At 57.2% G+C, this 17,361-nt stretch overlaps 3 protein-coding genes across 3 annotated transcripts; 1 reads left to right on the top strand and 2 right to left on the bottom strand.

Moving 5' to 3' along the window:
* Positions 1-1,272: 1,272 nt before the first annotated feature.
* LOC308337517 (olfactory receptor 10V1-like) lies at positions 1,273-2,229 on the top strand (the record flags this gene model as incomplete). Its single annotated transcript, XM_080795604.1, has 1 exon — positions 1,273-2,229. The coding sequence occupies one exon, from the start codon at positions 1,273-1,275 to the stop codon at positions 2,227-2,229; it is 957 nt and encodes a 318-aa protein (XP_080651730.1).
* Positions 2,230-7,985: 5,756 nt separating this feature from the next.
* On the bottom strand, positions 7,986-13,869 carry LOC308337516 (sodium- and chloride-dependent creatine transporter 1-like; the record flags this gene model as incomplete). The annotated part of the gene is made up of 11 exons (XM_080795603.1): positions 7,986-9,499; positions 9,893-10,063; positions 10,144-10,244; positions 10,332-10,434; positions 10,528-10,665; positions 10,787-10,899; positions 11,502-11,626; positions 11,712-11,815; positions 11,903-12,037; positions 13,036-13,168; positions 13,790-13,869. The coding sequence occupies 11 exons, from the start codon at positions 13,867-13,869 to the stop codon at positions 9,359-9,361; spliced, it is 1,344 nt and encodes a 447-aa protein (XP_080651729.1). The 3' UTR covers positions 7,986-9,358.
* Positions 13,870-14,015: 146 nt separating this feature from the next.
* Positions 14,016-16,725, bottom strand: LOC308337515 (olfactory receptor 3A1-like; the record flags this gene model as incomplete). The annotated part of the gene is made up of 4 exons (XM_080795602.1): positions 14,016-14,054; positions 14,306-14,371; positions 14,507-14,557; positions 15,970-16,725. 4 exons carry the CDS (start codon positions 16,723-16,725, stop codon positions 14,016-14,018), a joined length of 912 nt encoding a protein of 303 aa, XP_080651728.1.
* Positions 16,726-17,361: the final 636 nt, after the last annotated feature.

Genomic DNA, 17,361 nt, shown 5'->3' with positions numbered 1-17,361 from the left:
CCAAAATAATAGTGTAACATGCAGGTGATTGGAAAACTGGAATCACGACGACAGTCTAGGCCAAGCCAACCCGTCATCAGAATGGGTTTTCGGGGTGCCGGGGTGGCTTGGCAGTTAAGCATCCGACTCTTGATCCGGCTCAGGTTATGATCTCGGAGTCTCAGGATCGAGCCCCGTGTTGGGCTCTGCGCTCAGCGGGGAGTCTGCTTGAGATTCTCTCTCTCCCTCTCCCTCTGCTCCTCTCCCCCGGTCGTACGCTCCCTCTAGTTAAAGTAAATCAATCAATCAATCAATATTAAGGAAAAAAAAAAGAATGGGTTTTCCAGTTTCACTGAACCCACTTTGAGTCTCAGCGGCCCCAGTAGAAACGGTGTGTACCTCAGCAAACTTTGTCCCTTAGGGCACAACCCCCTCCAAGGCACCCTTAATTCGTGTTGAGTTCAGCTTTGTTACAGCTCTGGCATCCGGACACAGAGCAGGCAAAGCCATTGTCCCACTGGGCGCTCAAACGCCCACCGGCCTTGGCGTTGTCCTTCCGACTCCAACTCCTTGGGACGCGGCTCGCGCTTCACCCTTTGCTCCCCTCACCCGACACCCTCCCTGCGTGAGCACGACCTCAGCCATCCCCAGGCCCTCATGCAACCGGTCGTTCAAGCCGATGTTAGGCGCGTCCTCGGTGCTGACTGTAGAGGATGGAGAAACGTGCAACAGGCGTTTATTCAAGTCAGTGATAATCCCAGCACGTGTAAGCCAATATTTGAGAAGCTGAATAAGACGTCATTCTCGCTATCACGGAACTCACAGGCTACTGGGTTACACAGACAAATAAATTTTTTTAAAAATCACAGCAGTCCGTGGTAAATAATGTGGTTGGGGAAGCCCAGAGGACTGTGGGAACCTAAGGGAGAGACTAAGTCAGTCCAGGGGCCGGGGTACGTATCCGGAAGGAGGTGACGCGGAACCCGGGGCCTTCTGGCACTGAGGACCCCAGAACAAGAGAGGCAGCAGCTGCTGCAGGTTCTACGCCTCCCTCTCCAGGGGCCCCCGAAATGTGAAGGCAACTCCGTGTAGACTTTACTCACCCCCACTGTATTTTTTATAACAACTCCACAGGTGGCATAAAGTGGCGTCACAGTGAGCAGTTCATTCTCAGTGAACAGAGGGCAGAATTCGAGAAGGTAATAGAATGAAGAGAAGAGCCCTCGGGTCTTCCACGACTTGGAGAACTGCTAGAAAACTGCCTTTCCCAGCCTAGGAGTTCTGCGGAGGAGAATGTTGCCAAAAAACCACACCTTAAACTCTGAGTTTATTATCCTGGGCTTCGGGGACCTGGCCGGGCTGCAGATCTTCTTCTTTGGACTCTTTCTAGCCATGCATCTTGTCACCCTGGCAGGACATACAACCATCGTGCTCATCACCCTCATCGACTCCTGCCTCCAGACCCCCATGTACTTCTTCCTTCGCAATCTGTCCACCATTGAAATTTGCTACATATTGGTGATCGTCCCCAACATGCTGGCCAATTTCCTATCCAGGAGCCAGCGGATGCCCTTCCTGGGCTGTGCCTTGCAAATGCACCTCTTCATCGCCCTGGGTGGGGCGGAGTGCTTCCTCCTGGCCGTGATGGCCTACGACCGCTTCGTGGCCATCTGCAACCCCCTGCGCTACGCGGTCATCATCACCAGGGCCCTCTGTCTGCAGATGCTGACTCTGGCCTGCATCAGTGGCTTTGCGCTCTCCCTCATCCTCACCACGCTGATATTCCTCCTGCCCTTCTGTCAGTCCCACGAGATCAATCATTTCTTCTGTGACATCCCCGCTGTGCTCTTTCTGGCCTGCTCAGACACGAGAGCCAACGAGGTTGCGGTCTTCCTCGTCTGCATGCTCATCCTGCTGATCCCCTTCCTGCTGATTCTGCTGTCCTATGCGTTCATTATCGCCGCCATCCTCAGAATCCACTCAGCCGAGGGAAGGAGCAAAGCCTTTTCCACCTGCGCTGGGCACCTGCTGGTCTCTGTTCTGCACTATGGCTGCGCCATTTTCATCTACATTCGCCCCAAGTCGTGCTACACCCCGGAACAGGACAAAATTGTGTCCTTAATCTACACCAATGTAACCCCCATGCTCTACCCTATGATCTACAGTCTGAGGAACAAAGAAGTCAAGGGCGCGCTCGGGAGACTTCTCGATAGCTATAACCAGATGAGGCAGCGACCCGCTGCTAGGTGAAGGGAAAGACGGGGTCCACCAGAACCGCCCTGGCCCCTTGTCGTGAATCCGGCCGGCCACCCCGCAGCACACTGTGTGGCTCCACTCCTCCCTCTGAGGGCTACTCCGTGGTCCTGTGCGCCAGGACCTTGCAACCCCCTTTCCTGTGGTCGGAGAGAAAGAACGAATCCCACAGCTTCCCAAGATGTGGCAGTTCTCAGGTGTGTGTGGGTGTCTCACTGTCCCTTCATGGACAGTTACATCTGCCATCGGGAGCGCCGCCAGACAAGGACACTGGTGGGGAGAAGGTCACGGGCTGAGCAATCAAGACAGTAAGGCGACCACTTCTCTGGCCGAAGAGCCAGCAGGAACAGAAATACAAGGTGTTCCTAAGTCAAAACCAGGCGAAGTGCAAAGGCAGAGCCAAGTGCGAGACTCAATCCCACAACATCAGAAAATAACCTGGAGATCACCTGAGACACAACGAAGCCTCCTGAATCAGCAACGCCTCCTGCTCCATCCCCCTCCCATCCCCCATGCTCAGAAGATATGTCCCAATCTCCCCACTTCTGGCCTCTGGGCTAGCTGACCCCTCCTCGTCCTGTAGCGTGCCCTGTTCCTGAGGGCCCGAGCGGACCGTATCTCCTCTGATCCAAGCTGCCAGGCTCGGGGAGCTGCCCCTCCTCTGAGGCCCTGTGTGCTTACTCGTCACCTAGGCCTGAAGAGGTGGAGATTCCTTGAAGGCAAGAACGATCAGGAATTTCTGTCATCCCAGAACCTGGCACATAATAGATGTTCAGTAAGAAGTAATCGAACTGTGAATCCCCATGAGCTTTGGCGCAGGAAGATCTTCAGAGCCCAAGTGCCGACAGATGAAAACCTTCACTGTTCGGCTGAGCCGAGGCCTCTGCAATTCAGGGACTCAGATCAGGTGTAACAACCCCAAGAAAATGTTTGCTGCCTCTACTTCCAGCCCAAAGGCTGCGATAAATGATATCCCCGTGTTCCCCTGCATCATAGCACTTAAAAGGAAGAACTCTTCAATGACTGAATAAGTGAGTGAATGAATGAATGAATGAGCACCTTGTGTGTACCAAGCACTGGACATGGGCCTTGAGATACAGAAAACCGTAAGACATCGTGTCTGCCCTCAAGGAGCTCACGAATTAGCCTGGGCAGGGGGCAGTTAGACACCAAGATAACTTATTTTATTTTATTTTTTTAAAGATTTTATTTATTTGTTTGTCAGACCAAGAGCACAAGCAGAGGGAGAAGCAGGCTCCCCGCTGAGGGAGCCAGACGTGGGCCTCGATCCCAGGACCCTGGGATCACGACCTGAGCCGAAGGCGGACGCTTAACCGACTGAGCCATGCAGGTGTCCCAAGGTAACTTATTTTAATGCAATGGTCACAGACTATTCATTCACAGAAAGGAGTCACCAGCACCGTACCTATGAACACCCACATGCTGTTAGAAAGGTTAGGAAGGAAGGGGCCTAGGACCTTGACAACCCCTCATTGGACAGCTAAACCAACACCGTGCGCGCCTCCCTCTAGACTCCGCGTTCCGTCAGCAACATTGCCCTAGGCTCCAAGTGCGTGCACTTGAGTGATGCACCAAAAAATGGCACGAGCATCAGTTGTCTCCGACCTTGCTTGCTCGCTTCGGTTCATGGCTCTCACTGTCTTGCTTATCGTGCTAGGCTTATCGTGCTCACTTTCCACCACAAAGAGGCCCTCAGAGCCACTGGACGGGGCACCCCACAATGGGAGCGGCAGATCTTGGGGGGAAGGAACCATGCGGGTCACTTTCCTAGTGCCCGGCCCTCCCTGCTCTTTGGTCAGTGTGAATGCAAGTCGCTGAGAGAACATGGTGACAACAGAAAAGAGTCAGCTGGAGTCTCTGCCCAAGAAATTCCTGGTGACGGTCCAGAGCTAACAAAGGTCTGCAGAAAGCTACGCGCAATGCCTAGAAAGTGACCCTCGCCTGGCGCCCGGCACACACAGTGCTGAATGCACAGCTGCAGGGGTTAGCCACAGCCCCGGGGCAGTCCGGGCCCCTCTGCTCCGCCACAAGGCCCAACCAAATCCGTGTAGCTCCAGGGACAGAGGGAGCAAGACTGTTGCTGGTGTCACCCGCTGTGCGACAGGACCATGCGATGCCCTTATAAAAGGGTGCGTAGGCGCGCCTGCACTTGGACAACCTTATCCGGGTGCCTCTTCTTTTATCACTTCCGGAAACGTACCCCGCGGCTCTCTCCCCTAAATCCTTTCGTGTTTTCAAAGTAAGCCAGTGAAATGTTGACAAGTGCTGAAGCTGGGTGAAGGGAGGGTGGGGGTTTCCGATCCTATTCTCTCTCCTGTGTGTACACGTGTAACTGCCATAATAAAGAGTTTTAAGAGGCAAAGGTACTGATGAGCCTCCTTTTTGTTTAAAGAGAGAGAAAGAAGGAGTAGGAGGAGGGACAGAGGAAGGCAGAGAAGCAGGCTCCCCTGCGAGGGGGGAGCCCGATGCAGGGCTGGATCCCAGGGTCCTGGGGTCATGACCTGAGCTAAGGCAGATGCTCAACCGACTGAGCCCCCCAGGCGCCCCGATGAGCCCCTTTGCCCAAGGAACCCGCTTGCTCAGAATGCTCTGTGGCATCTGTGCCATAGCTCTAACCTCCACTCTTCCTGTAAGGCCCAACTCAAGGAGCACTCAGTCCATGACCCCTTTTTGAGCACTGCCTTGCTCGCGTTCTCACTGAAGGCAACTCCCATGAGAATGTCGCAGGCAGAAGCAAGGCCTCAGGTTCCGGTCCACCGTGGCCTCGCTCTCCGTGAGAGGAGGAAGTGACAGCACTAGCCCAGGCGGCCCCCTGCACACACACATACACACCCATGCGCACGGGCGCTTCCGACCTGGGGTGGGGAGGGGCAAGGACAGGAAGTGCCCCCACTCCAGGCAGCACAGAGTACCCTGGGGAGGAGGGAGAGCTCCGGAGATCGCAGGGCCCCTGCAGGGGTATGGGGCAGGGAATGGTCAGAGGTGAAATGGTGACAGCCCGCTACCCTCCTCAGCAGTCTGGGGGTGGGGCATGTTCCCAGAGGGAAGGAGCCAATGCATCTGGAAGGTGAGAGAAGATGCCAGCGTGGCCTAGGGTGGCCTAGGAAGGATGGCTGGGACACGTTTGAGGGGACTCACTGGATGGCACATGACATCAGAACACGAGCGGCTGTGGAAACACCTGTCATCAAGACAGCACTAGGAGAGGGAAGCATTTGGGGAGTGGGGGAAGTATAGTGAGGTCAGTGAGGGCTGGTTGGCTTCTGGGGGCCTACAGGACGTCCTGGTTTGGGTGGCTAACTGACTCAGAGCTCGGGAATTCAAGAAAAATGTTGAATATCTGGCAACTGGCAGAGATCCACGGTGATTTAACCGTCACCTTTCTTATACCCTGCCCTGTCACCTCTTAACCATAGTCATTACAGACCAGGCCTCACGTGTTTCTAATATATTTATTACAAAAAAGGGGGGTGCCTGGGTGCCTCAGTCTGTTGACTATCTGCCTTCGGCTCAGGTCATGATCCCAGGGTCCTGGGATCGAGCCCCACGTCAGACTCCCTGCTCAGCGGGGAGCCTGCTTCTGTCTCTGCTTCTCTCTTCCCCTGCTTCTGCGCTCTCTCTCTCTCTCTATCTCTCTCTCTTCGTGTCAAGTAAATAAAATCATAAATAAATAGATAGATAGATAGATAAATAGATTAATTTACTACATTCCAAGCAAGTTTTCTGTGCCTCACAAACACGAAGGCCATGACTGCTACACAGCCTGGCGCGGGCGCTACAGAGAAGAGGGCCATGGGGTGCTGAGCCCTCCTGAGTGTCTTGCTGTCTGTGTTTGCTGTGTTCAAACACATATGTGCGCGTGTGCAGAGTACTTGGAAGGGGTAGAAAAGCAAAAGGTTTCTTCATGTAATACTGATGAGATGCTGATGAAGCAAACTACCTTTTGTCCTCTGACGGAATAACTTTCCAGGAAGGAAGAACATTACGTGTGCAATGTAGAAAGGGTCGCTTTTTGGAAGTAGCTCAATATCTGGAAGGCAGACAAGGCTGTGCCGCGCAGGCCCCAAGGTGGTTCGCCTGGGGCTGGGGTTTGGCAAAGACTTCAGGGACCTCATCACAATCCTCCTAACCGTATCAAGAAAAGGGGCCAATTAGAAGCACTTTCAAAGGAAAGATTGGCCTCTGATGAATTGAACAAAACTATTAAAACTTCAGCAAAGTAGTTCACTTGGGAACTAATTAGAAGTTTCTCTGAACAACAGTTGGTGAATAACTTTCTTAATTTGTGTTCTGCTTACAAAGGTAATTGATGCTCACTGTCAAAAATTAAAAAAAAAATAGGGACACCTGGGTGGCTCAGTGAGTTAAAGCCTCTGCCTTCGGCTCGGGTCATGATCCCAGCGTCCTGGGATCGAGCCCCACATTGGGCTCCTTGCTCGGCGGGGAGCCTGCTTCTCTCTCGGCCTCTGCCTGCTTGCGTGTGCTCGCTCTCTCTCCCTCTCTCTCTCCGACAAATAAATAAAATCTTTAAAATAAAAAAAATGTTTAAATAAAGAAAATATGGGCCAGTTTGGAAAAGAAAACAAAGATCAGTCATCTTACTTACTAAGACAACCACAGTAAAATGCTGGTGTCTCAGGAGATGAGCTCACTCATAGTCAGCTTGTAGAGCACCAACTGGAACATGGTAATCGCCCAATAAATGTGACTGGTTATTATTATTCCATTGTTGGTAGGCTTGGAAAAGGCTTTTCCATTCAAAAATCAAATAAAGCTCATCTACATTTTCTTCCAGTGTTTCATATTGATTTATTGTGTATATATAAGCACACACATGCGTGTGCATTATGAGCGATCTGTACTTCCCTCCCATGCCTCCCTGAAACGGGGAGCAACCATGGAACATGTCAGTGCTTACTGGAACCCCAGTTCATAGCAGTCATTCAAACAGCACCCGACCCTCGAGGGATCCCTCCAAACCCTAAGAAGAGAAGCAGGCTTTTATTCAGTGACTCTTGGCTGCCTCCACAGGGAGCTCTGCCCAGGAGAGCAAACACCCTGCCCTTCCAAGCCCACCTTGCACTCCGGCTGAATGACGGAGAAAAACTGAGCCATCCGGGGAGCTGGATGGGAGCCCCGGAGCCAGGTGCAGAGCGGTCGTCTGCGGGGTCAAAAAGTCAGAGGCCACGAGGGGGCATGGGGGCCCCAGGACACAGCACAACCTAAGGTGTGAAAAAATGTCTATGGAAATAAAAGCCACAGGAATTAGCAGGCTGCATGTGACAGTGACCAGAAAGAGATTCCACAGGTACTCGGAAAGCACCCGGAATACCTTTTCGTTTGTCAGGCCGTCCACTCTGTTTCTTCTCCGATGGGCCTACGTCAGTACGACCAGGCCTAACACTTGGACAACACTCTTCATCCTCGCCTCCAATCCTGCCTGAAATCGATGACTTTGACCTGCAAACAGTTCCTCCCTGTGTGTTCTCATCAATCCCTTACCCACCTGCCCTGCTCTCTCGCTCCTCTCCCCCTGTGTACCGGGTGCGTGGGGAAGAGGTGCTCTGCCGGCTCCAGGACCGGCTCTGCTCCCAGGTCCTGGAATGGCGCCGGCCCAGGGTTCCTCGGAACAAGCGCCCGAGGAAGCAGCTCGAGGTGGGGATGCCTCCCCCACCGCTCCCCCCGCGCCGCAACCCCTCACGACAAGCAGAGGTGTCTCGGGAGCCAGCTTTGGAAAATGACATGTTTTTATTGCTATGTTTGCAGTGGCTTTTTAGCACAGTAAGAATGTCCCCGCTGGACCCCCGCCCTCACCCAGGCCCACCCCTCCGACCCACGTCGGGGCGGCGTGGGGGAAGCCTTTCTAGGGTCCGCTCGGCCGTCTTGGGATCGGACGTGACACACACGTGGGTTAATTAAAGCTGCTAATGGAAGACTTGAGATGCGGGAGGCGCATCTGCTTGAAGCTTGCAGGTGGGAGCCGTGCCTGGGCGCAGGCCTTCCCTGGCCGCTGCCCACCTCAGATCCCTGCAGTCGTGCCCAGCCCGGGCCAGTGGGGGGGGCAGGGCACGGGTGAGCCTGAGCGCGCCAGGCGAGCGGCCCCAGGTCCCCCGGGGGGTCACGACTGCGCATCTCACCCTGCCGGCTCACGGGCAGAGGGGGTGGGGGGATGCTCCCGGACGGGCCCCCGCCCCCGCCGTGCACTCTGTCCACCCCGGTCTGGGGCCCGGGACCGCACATGCACACCCGCACGACAGACTCGCACGCTCAACAGCTTGAAGCTTTTGCCTATGAAAATTAGATTTATAAATTCACACTCCTTGGCTGGGGCAGAGGGCTAAGGGGGTGCTCAGAGGGACCGGGAGTGGCAGGGAGAGTCGGGACGTCGGGTTCTTTTCTCTTTAGAAATATACAAGCAGGAATCTCTTTCCTCAAGTTTTTATAAAATGTGCAAAATACAAGCCTCGTTTGCCCACAGGCACAGTTTACACCTGGTAGTGACCTTGGCTAAGAGATCTAGGTTCACCCTACATACTCACGCACACATGCATTCATACACAAGCTCACACAACTGATATTGGTGGCAATTGGCGCAGGAACCGGAAGGTCCCGTTGCTGGCTGGCTCTCTAAGCTTCTAGAATAGGGACGGGGAGAGGGGTGGAGCCCAGCTGAAGTAGCCGCCTTGGCTCTCCTGCCCTGGTCCCCCAGCTGCCACCGCCGCCCCTGGGGTGGACGGGCCGCCCGAGGGAGCGTCGGGCAGAGCCCGGAGGGGCAGGCGTGCTGGGGCCGGGGGAGACACTGCAGCAGGCACAGGAGTGGGGGGGGGGGCGGTCGGCAGGGCCTGGGAAGCAGCGTGCGTACCAGCTCCTTCGGGGGGGGGGTGGAGGGGAGGCATCTATTTTTGGTGGGTTGTGGTATTTTTGGCGTTTTATTAAAAATGGAAAAAGTTATTTTAGTTAGCACTCGTGGTGCTTCCTCCCACCCCCCCCCGGCAGACCCCAAAAGTGTCAGGGAAAGGCAAGCCCCCCGGAGGGGTGGGGGGGCTAAAGCAGGGGCTGCTATGGCTACAAGAGGGTGAGCTGGTGATGGGAGCCAGGGCGCCTGTCACATGACGCTCTCCACCACCACCACCTTGCTGCTCTCGGACACTGGGGTCAGGGTGGTCAGGCCCCTGACATCCGAGTCCTGAGCTCTAAACTCCAAGTGGTGGAGGCCCCACACAGGCTGCGTCAGGTGCTGCCAGCGCTGCAGGGGAGAGGGACACGTTGAGTCCCTGGGCGATGGCCCGGGGAGGGGAGGGGAGGGGAGGGGAGGGGTGGGGAGGTGCCCGTGCTAGCCCTCGGCCTCTGTCCACTTCCCGCCACCGGCCACCGGTTGGGGACCAAGGGCCCTCCTCCCGTGGGTACTGACCACACACCCCACTCTCTGTACCAGGGAAAGGGGTGAGAGGCAAGGGACAGACCCGTCCTAGCCCCACAGTGACCTCAAGCCCCGGAGGGTCTGCCTGCCCTCCACGCCGGCCCCCCCCCCCCCGCCCCGAGCTGGCCCCGGAGACTCCCAGCACTGGTCCGTCCAGGAGAACGGGCGCTTGGGACGGAATGCCTAGCGAGTAAGGGAGAGGCGGGACGGGCGACTGACCTCAGCCATGGTCCCCTTGGCTCTGAGGAGGCAGCCCAGGAGGTGGAGGGGCACACACAGCATGGAGGAGAGCGCGAAGCCCCAGCCCATGGCCTCGCCCCACCACGGGTACACGTAGGTGTTGTTGTAGACCAGCGGCTTGTAGTACACCACATTGAAGGTGAAGATGCCCTGCGGGTGAGAACCCCGGCTCTCAGCCGGCGGAGGGCCCTCGGCGTCCCTCCCCCTGCCCAGCCTCCCCTGGCCCTTACCATGCAGACCAGTGGGGTGAAGAAGGACCAGCACCATTTCATCCAGGGGCAAGGTCGGTACCCGATCATGCAGGCCACGTCATCCATGAACCTGTCTGCTCCTGGGGCGGGTGGGGCGTGAGGGCTGGAGCTAGAGACCCCACCTCCCCTGCAGGCCATGCCCCCCCCCCCCCGCCCCGCAGACCTACCGTACACCCAGGCCACCACCACGCACTCCCAAAAGGCCTGCCAGAGCAGGGTCGTGCCGCTGGCCGAGTAGTAGTCAAACAGCTGGAAGACATACATCCCGCCCTGGGGACAGAGCCGGGTCAGGGGAAGCGGCAGGCGGATGGAAGCCGCGGGGGGGGGGGGAAGAGGGGGAGCCCCCGCCCCGCCCCCACTCACATCGGTCACCATGGAGAGATCGATGACAAAGCAGAGGGCACAGCAGAGGGCCACAGAGATTTCCCTTTGGAAACGGAAGTAGTAGGAGGCCGGGAGGAGGTCGAGCAGGCCAGTGATGAAGCCTTCCACACCTACAAACTGTGGCCAGGCGCTGAGGCCACGCCCCTCCCCCCTCCCTGCCGGCCAGCTCCGCTCCCCCAGTGCCCCCCCATCTGCCCCCCACCCCCCCAGCCCCCCCGTTCCGTCACCCCTGGCAAACCTGGCTGTCCAGGCCCAGCAGCAGCAGCATGAAGAAAAACAGGGCGGCCCAGAGCGGGGCCACAGGCATCAGCGTGACGGCCCGGGGGTAGGCGATGAAGGCCAGGCCCGGCCCTGAAGGGGAAGGGGCAGGGTTCAGACACGGGTGTGTCCCACCCGCGTTCCGCGGTCCTCGGTCCTCGTCGCTTGCCTTCCTCGTCCCCCCTTCCCAAAGGGACGGAGGCGGCCAGAGCATCTCGTGGCCGAGGCCCCTGCCTCTCGGGTCGAGGCGTTGCCGGGTGTCCCTCGAGCCCCTAAGGCTGGGTCGTCTGACTTGGACTCCCGGCCTCTGATTCCAGCCGCTACTGCGGTCACAGGCCCCCCCCCGTGAAGCCCGGAAAGGCCCTCCTCTCCCCCTGCGCCCTCTGGCAGATGGGAGGGGCTGTGGGTTTCCGTGGTGCGTCGGCCTCGCAGATGGGAGCAGATGGGAGGGCCCTGCGCCAAGGCCCTGGGGCCGGGCGGACAGGAGCTCGAGGCTCTGCGGGGCCTGGCCCACGAGGCTGCAGCTGTGAGCCCGCCGGAACAGCTGGGCCTCCCTCTGGCCCAGAGGGACGCGGCCAGTTCGGGGACCGTTTCTTCCGGCTCCCGGGACGTCCCCCGGCGCGCGTGTCCGCGAGCACGGTGCGCCGGAGGGCCGCGGCGGCCCAGGGGCCGGGCTAGGGGGGCCGGCTCTTTACCTGACTCCGCCACCTTGGAGATGTGCACGCCCTGCTCTGCGGCCATGAAGCCCAAGATGGAGAAGACCACGAAGCCAGCGAAGAAGCTGGTCCCGCTGTTGATGAGAGCCAGGATGATGGCGTCCCTGGGGGCAGAGGGGTGGCGCGCGCTGGTCAGGCTGCCTGCTGCCCACGGGCGGGGTGGGGGGGCAGGGGTGGGGGGGCACCTACTTGTAACAGTTGTTGTTGAAACGGTTGTAGCTGCCCAGCGCCGTCAGGGCCCCCAGGCCAATGGCATAGGAGAAGAAAATCTGGGTCCCGGCATCTATCCACACCTGCGCAAGGGCCGGCCAAGGGAGGGCGTGAGGGGCCCTGCGGCCTGGCCCACCCCCCCACCCCACTCCCCCACACCTCGCCCTCACCTGAGGGGACCCCAGCTTCGACCAGTCAGGCTTGAGATAGTAGATGATGCCGTCCAAGGCGCCGGGCAGCAGCACCCCACGCACCAGGAGCACGACGAGGACCACGTAGGGGAATGTTGCGGTGAAGTACACGATCTGGGGGGCCAGGCGGCTCAGAGGGGGCCCCGCGGCACCCGCCTCCCCCTCGGGGCCCCCGGCTCGGCAGGATGGCCAAGAGGGCCACACTGCCCCCTCCGTAGCAGGCTGCCCCGAAGCCGAGAGGGAGGTCGGCCAGCAGCCCCCCTTCTGCTCCTCAAAGCCTCGGCTCCTCCCCGAGGAAGCTCCGCGCCCGGGCTGGAGCAGGAGCACCTCCACGGCCGGCACAGGTCAGCGGCAGACCGAGGGGAGAGGCAGGGAGCGGGACAGCAGCCGGGGGGCAGATCTCCCGCCCCGCCCCCGGCCCCCGGCCCCCGACAGCACGTCACTCTGCAGAGAGGCCGAGTCTGGTAGTCGGGGCTAGACCCCGCCGGCCAGAGAGCAACACGGGCCCCCATGACTTCTGCCTCCCGTCCACGCTGAGCAGAGCAGGACAGGCAGGCAAGGGAGAGCCACAGCCTGGGTGCCCCCCGCCCCCAACCAGGGCCAGCACAAGGGAGTGAGGGATAGAGAGAAAGCGGGGCAGGGGCAGTCGGCGATGACCCGACACAGGCAAGGGGCAGCGGCTGCCTGGGCTTCTCCCCACCTCAGGAGGGAGAAGGTGGGGGGGGGGAGGCTCCAGGCATGGGCGGGGGAGTTTGGAAGGGCAGGGAGGACGATCCAGGCATGGGTGGAGGAGTTTGGAGGTGGGATGCGAGGAGGATCCAGATCCAGGCCTGGGCGGGGGAGTTTGGAGGGGCGGGGAGGACAATCCTGGCATGGGTGGGGGAGTCTGGAGGGCAAGGAAGACGGTCCAGGCATGGGCGGGAATGGAGCAGTCTGGATTCAAGGACCTGCTCCGTGCTCCGCCGCGGCCCTGGCCCGAGGCCCTGGCCCCCTCCCGTTGCAGCGGTGATCCTCGGCAGAGCCCGCCCTTCTCTCCCCCATGCCCCCCCCCATGGCCGTGCTGCCCCCAGCCCGGTCATCACCCCCAGCCCTGCGCGGGCCTCCGGCCATACCTTTCCTGTGGACTTGACCCCCTTCCGGATGCAGAAGTAGACCAGCACCCAGCAGGCCAGCAGACACAGGGTCACCTCCCAGTTGAGGGCCCCTGGCACCTCCAGCCCCCCGGAGAGCCGCAAGACTTTGTTCCTGGGGGAGGGAGAGCCCGTGAGCGCCGGGTCAGCAGAGGGTAAAGTGACTGGGAGCTGCCCCAGGGGTGGCGCTCCCCGCCCTGCCGCCCTTGGGTCCGGGTGGGGCCCTCCTGGGCCACGTGTGAAGCCCAGAGAGAGGACCAGGTGGGCAGCGGCTCCGAGGTGTCGGGCCGCCTCCCAGGGCTCCGTGACAGGGGACACACGGCCAGCGGGTTGGTCACACGTGGGCCAGGCTAGGGCATTCGCAGACACAGACTTGGGGGCGAGGTGGGTTTGGCAGGAAACAGTCACGTGCCAGCAGCCTCACAAGAGGGGTCTCTCGGGAATGGCACCAGCGGTGGTTTATGCAGGTGCTCGGGGGAGCCCAGGTGACGTCACCCGCTAAGGGGCAGAGCTTCCCGAGGGAGCCTCATTCACTCTGTGGCTCAGGGAGGGCTTAGAAGCCAGCAGTATAAGCTGAGGAACCACGCAGGCCACAGACCAAGGTGCAGGCGGTGTGATCGGCACAGCTAAAGGTCAGGGTTGCCCGGGTGACCCTAGCAGTCCAGATGGCCCTGAAGGCCACGAGGGACCCTGTGGAAGTGGTGAGGGAGAGGCAAGTGCTACAGCCAGGGGAGACCCACGGGTCACGTAGGTGCCACAAGATCCTGGCCCCGGGTGGAGACGCCACACCAGGACCTGGAGGGCACACAGTACCATGGCCAGGGGACATGCGGGGTGTTGCGCTGTGCATATGCTGCATCAGGGCTGGGTGTGCCTGTCAGGCCCACAGCCAGAGGGCCAGGAAGCTAGGTTCTTCCCTTGTATCCTGTTTGAGGCATGGCTGGCTGGCCAGGGGAGTGGATCTAGGGGAGGCAACGGGACAGCGAGGAGAGGAGGTCAGCCTGGGGGCACAGAGGAAGGAGAGTCCAGGGAGGAGCCAGGGCTGCTGGAGGGGCTGTCCTGGAGCAAAGGGGCCAGTGGTGGCCAGGGGAGACGGTGGGGAGAGATGGTCTGAGGGACCAGGAAGGAGGGGAGCAGACCTGGGGGTGCTGTGAAGGGTGAGAGTGACCAGAGGGGGAGCAGGTCTTGGAGTGAGAAGGAGGCCAAGGCACAGACAAGACTGGTGTTGGGTGGTGCCTTAACTGACTCTCACTGTATCTTTCCCATCAGCCATGTAGACAGAGGTGGCCCGCCAGTCCCTGTCTCCAAATGGCCAATCCTACAAGGGACAATTCAAAAGGAGCTCATGGTATCCGGAAACATCCTAGCTATGTTAGCTCTGAAAGGAGCCCAGGTTGGGGGTGGTGGAAGGTGGCTGAGGTCAATCACTATTCTAATGGTGAATTGGAATTACCCACAGGTAAGATCTAAGGAGGTACATGTGGCATACGAGGCCTGTCACTACCTGTGGGGGCAGAGAGAGATGGGGCAGAATTATCACATTAATTTGATTTTCTTTTTCCCTCACTTTTAGCTGACTAATTGCTGAAGACCCTGGCCAACTCCACATTTCTATCACCTCCTGTCTTGACCAGTTTTCCCTGTTGGTTCGGCCCATGCAGCACTTTGTGCCCTGCTTTCTTGCTAAGCCCAGGCCAGGGAAAGGTGTCTAAGACCGACCTAGTGGCCCCCCTGGGCAGTGCATCTTTCCCTAGGGCATTGGTTCCTATGCCAGCTGCCACTTTATCATGAGGGTTTGATTAGTTGTACTGGACTTTGGGCACTCTTGGCTTTATTGATTCTCTATCGTTGTGGGGGAGGCATCTTTTTTTTTTTAAGAGAGCAATGTGGAGAGGGGAAGGGGGATTGGGAGAGAGAGAATATTAAGCAGTCTCCATGCACCGTACAGATCCCCAACACAGGGCTCAATCTCACAACCCTGGGATCATGACCTGAGCTGAAATCAAGAGCCAGGCACTAAACCAACTGAGCCACCCAGACTTAGTTTGCACGAGATCAAACAACCCAGAAACAGTAGAATTGGAATTTTGTGGCTTATTGACCTTGTTTCAGATCTGTAAAGAAAACTGTTGAGACAATTAGTTAAGCCGGGCAGGAAAAGGAGTTAGCTCTCTGTACTGTGTCTGGTTTCCTACAACGTTTTTAAACTTGCCCATAGTTTTAGTAGATTTTCTGTGGATTACATCAGTTTTTTCCATAGATGATCAGGTTGTCTACAAATAAGGGCGTTTTACTTTCTTCTTTCCAATCTGGATGCCTGTTTCTGGTTAATTTCTCACCTCACAGTAGGATTGCATTTTCCTGCTTATTCACCTGCCTTGTAATTTTAGATTGGATGCCAGACATCATGAAATTTTGCCTTGGTATTTGTGTTCCCAAACATATTCTTGGGCTTTGTTCTGGGATTCTGTTATTACTTGGAAATAGTTTGATCCTTTCAAGTCTTGCTTTTAGGATTTGCTCAGTGACACCAGAACAGATTTTAGTGGAGGATTAATTTAACTAGTTAGCAACCTCCAATGTTAGACAAGGATGCAGTTAGAAACAAGGACTCTTATCAGTTGAAGAAGTAGTAAAATGCGTGTGGACATTTATTTGGCACTTTCTGTTAATATTTAAGATGCTCACTCCCTTTGACCCACCTTTGGGGATCTGTCATAGAGAAATGCATGTGCAAATAAGGCAGAATCAAGCAGGATGTTAATTATAACATAATGTAAAAAATTGGATGAATGTAATTGTACATTGAGTAAAGACTCAAGGAGTCGGGACTTCTGGGGAGTTCAGTCGGTTGGACGTCTGCCTTCGGCTTGGATCATGATCCCAGGGTCCTGGGATCGAGCCCTGCATCAGCACATATAACACGCAGACCACCGTGATGTGGGCAGCGCAGGTGGAAGAGGCTTTTCGTCGGCCCTCAGCGCAGTGGATCCTGAGAATAGCAGCCACGACGCGTATATAAGAGATCACAACCAGGGCACAGGGCGCAAGAGCCACCACAAAGCTGAAGAAAAACAGGGCGAGTTCATTGGCCCGCGTGCTTGAGCCAGAGAGTTTCATCAGCGGAGGGAGGTCGCAGAAGAAGTGGGTGATAAGGCGAGGCCCACAGAACTTGAGTAGAGCCGCAAGGATGATGTGGGTGAGTGCGTTGGCCAAGGCAAGCAGGCCAGAGATTGAAGCCAGCCCCGTCTGGGTCCGTGGGCCCATGAGGACTAGATAGTGCAGGGGCTGGCAGATGGCCACATAGCGGTCGTAGGCCATGGCTGGGAGCAGGAAGCACAGCCCCGGAGCCGGAAAGTGGAGAAAGAATATCTGAGTAAGGCAGGCATGACAGGGCGTGGTCCGCACTGCTGCCAGCAGCTGCACCAACACCTGGGGCACCGTGTTGGAGATATAAGCAGTGTCCAGTAGTGGAAGGTTGGCTAAGAAGAAGTACATGGGGGCGTGAAGTCGGGAGCCCACTACGATAAGGCTGACAATGCCCAGGTTCCCGACCACAGCCACGATGTAGACCAGCAGAAAAATGGCAAAGAGCAAGTGCCTCCACTCCTCTGTGTCAGTCAGCCCTTCCAGAAGAAACTGGGACACCAGGGTCTCGTTCCCCAGCTTCATGGAACCAGGCACAGAAACCTGTAGAGCCCAACTCAGAATCAGACGAGGATCTAAGTTTGGAGGTTCCAGTTTAAAAGGCAGTGGGGGGTGAGGGAAGGTCCAGGGACAAAGAAGACAGGTTTCAAGCTTAAGGATGAAAGACTCAGAATTGGAGGAGGGGGGTTAGGCTCAGGAGGCCAGTGGTAAGGTCGAGGCCAGGAGAATGAAAATGGCAAGCCCACACCAAAAGGAGCTGCTCAGATCTTGAAGCCACAGTGCATGCGCCTCTGAGGGAGACAATCCCTCAGAAACTTCTGAGTAAGGGCCCTACATCTTGTAATGATCTACAATGGCGCCCTTATTTACCTATCACCAACCCAGCAGAGCCACAGCTCAGGATCAGTGATAAGACATTAGTCGGGTCCCCAAATGTTTATAGCAGCAACGTCAATAGCCAAACTGTGGAAAGAACCTAAATGTCCATCAACAGATGAATGGATAAAGAAAATGTGGTTCATATGTACCATGGAATACTATGCAGCCATCAAAAGAAATGAAATCTTGCCATTTGCAATGACGTGGATGAAACTAGAGGGTATGATGCTGAGCAAAATAAGTCAATCAGAGAAAGACAATTATTGTATGATCTCTCTGATA

The sequence above is a fragment of the Martes martes genome (genome assembly GCF_963455335.1).
Source record: "Martes martes genome assembly, chromosome: X".
Taxonomy (NCBI): Eukaryota; Metazoa; Chordata; class Mammalia; order Carnivora; family Mustelidae; genus Martes; species Martes martes.
The sequence above is the reverse complement of the archived record's forward strand: the minus strand, read 5'-3'. Positions and strand labels throughout refer to the sequence as shown.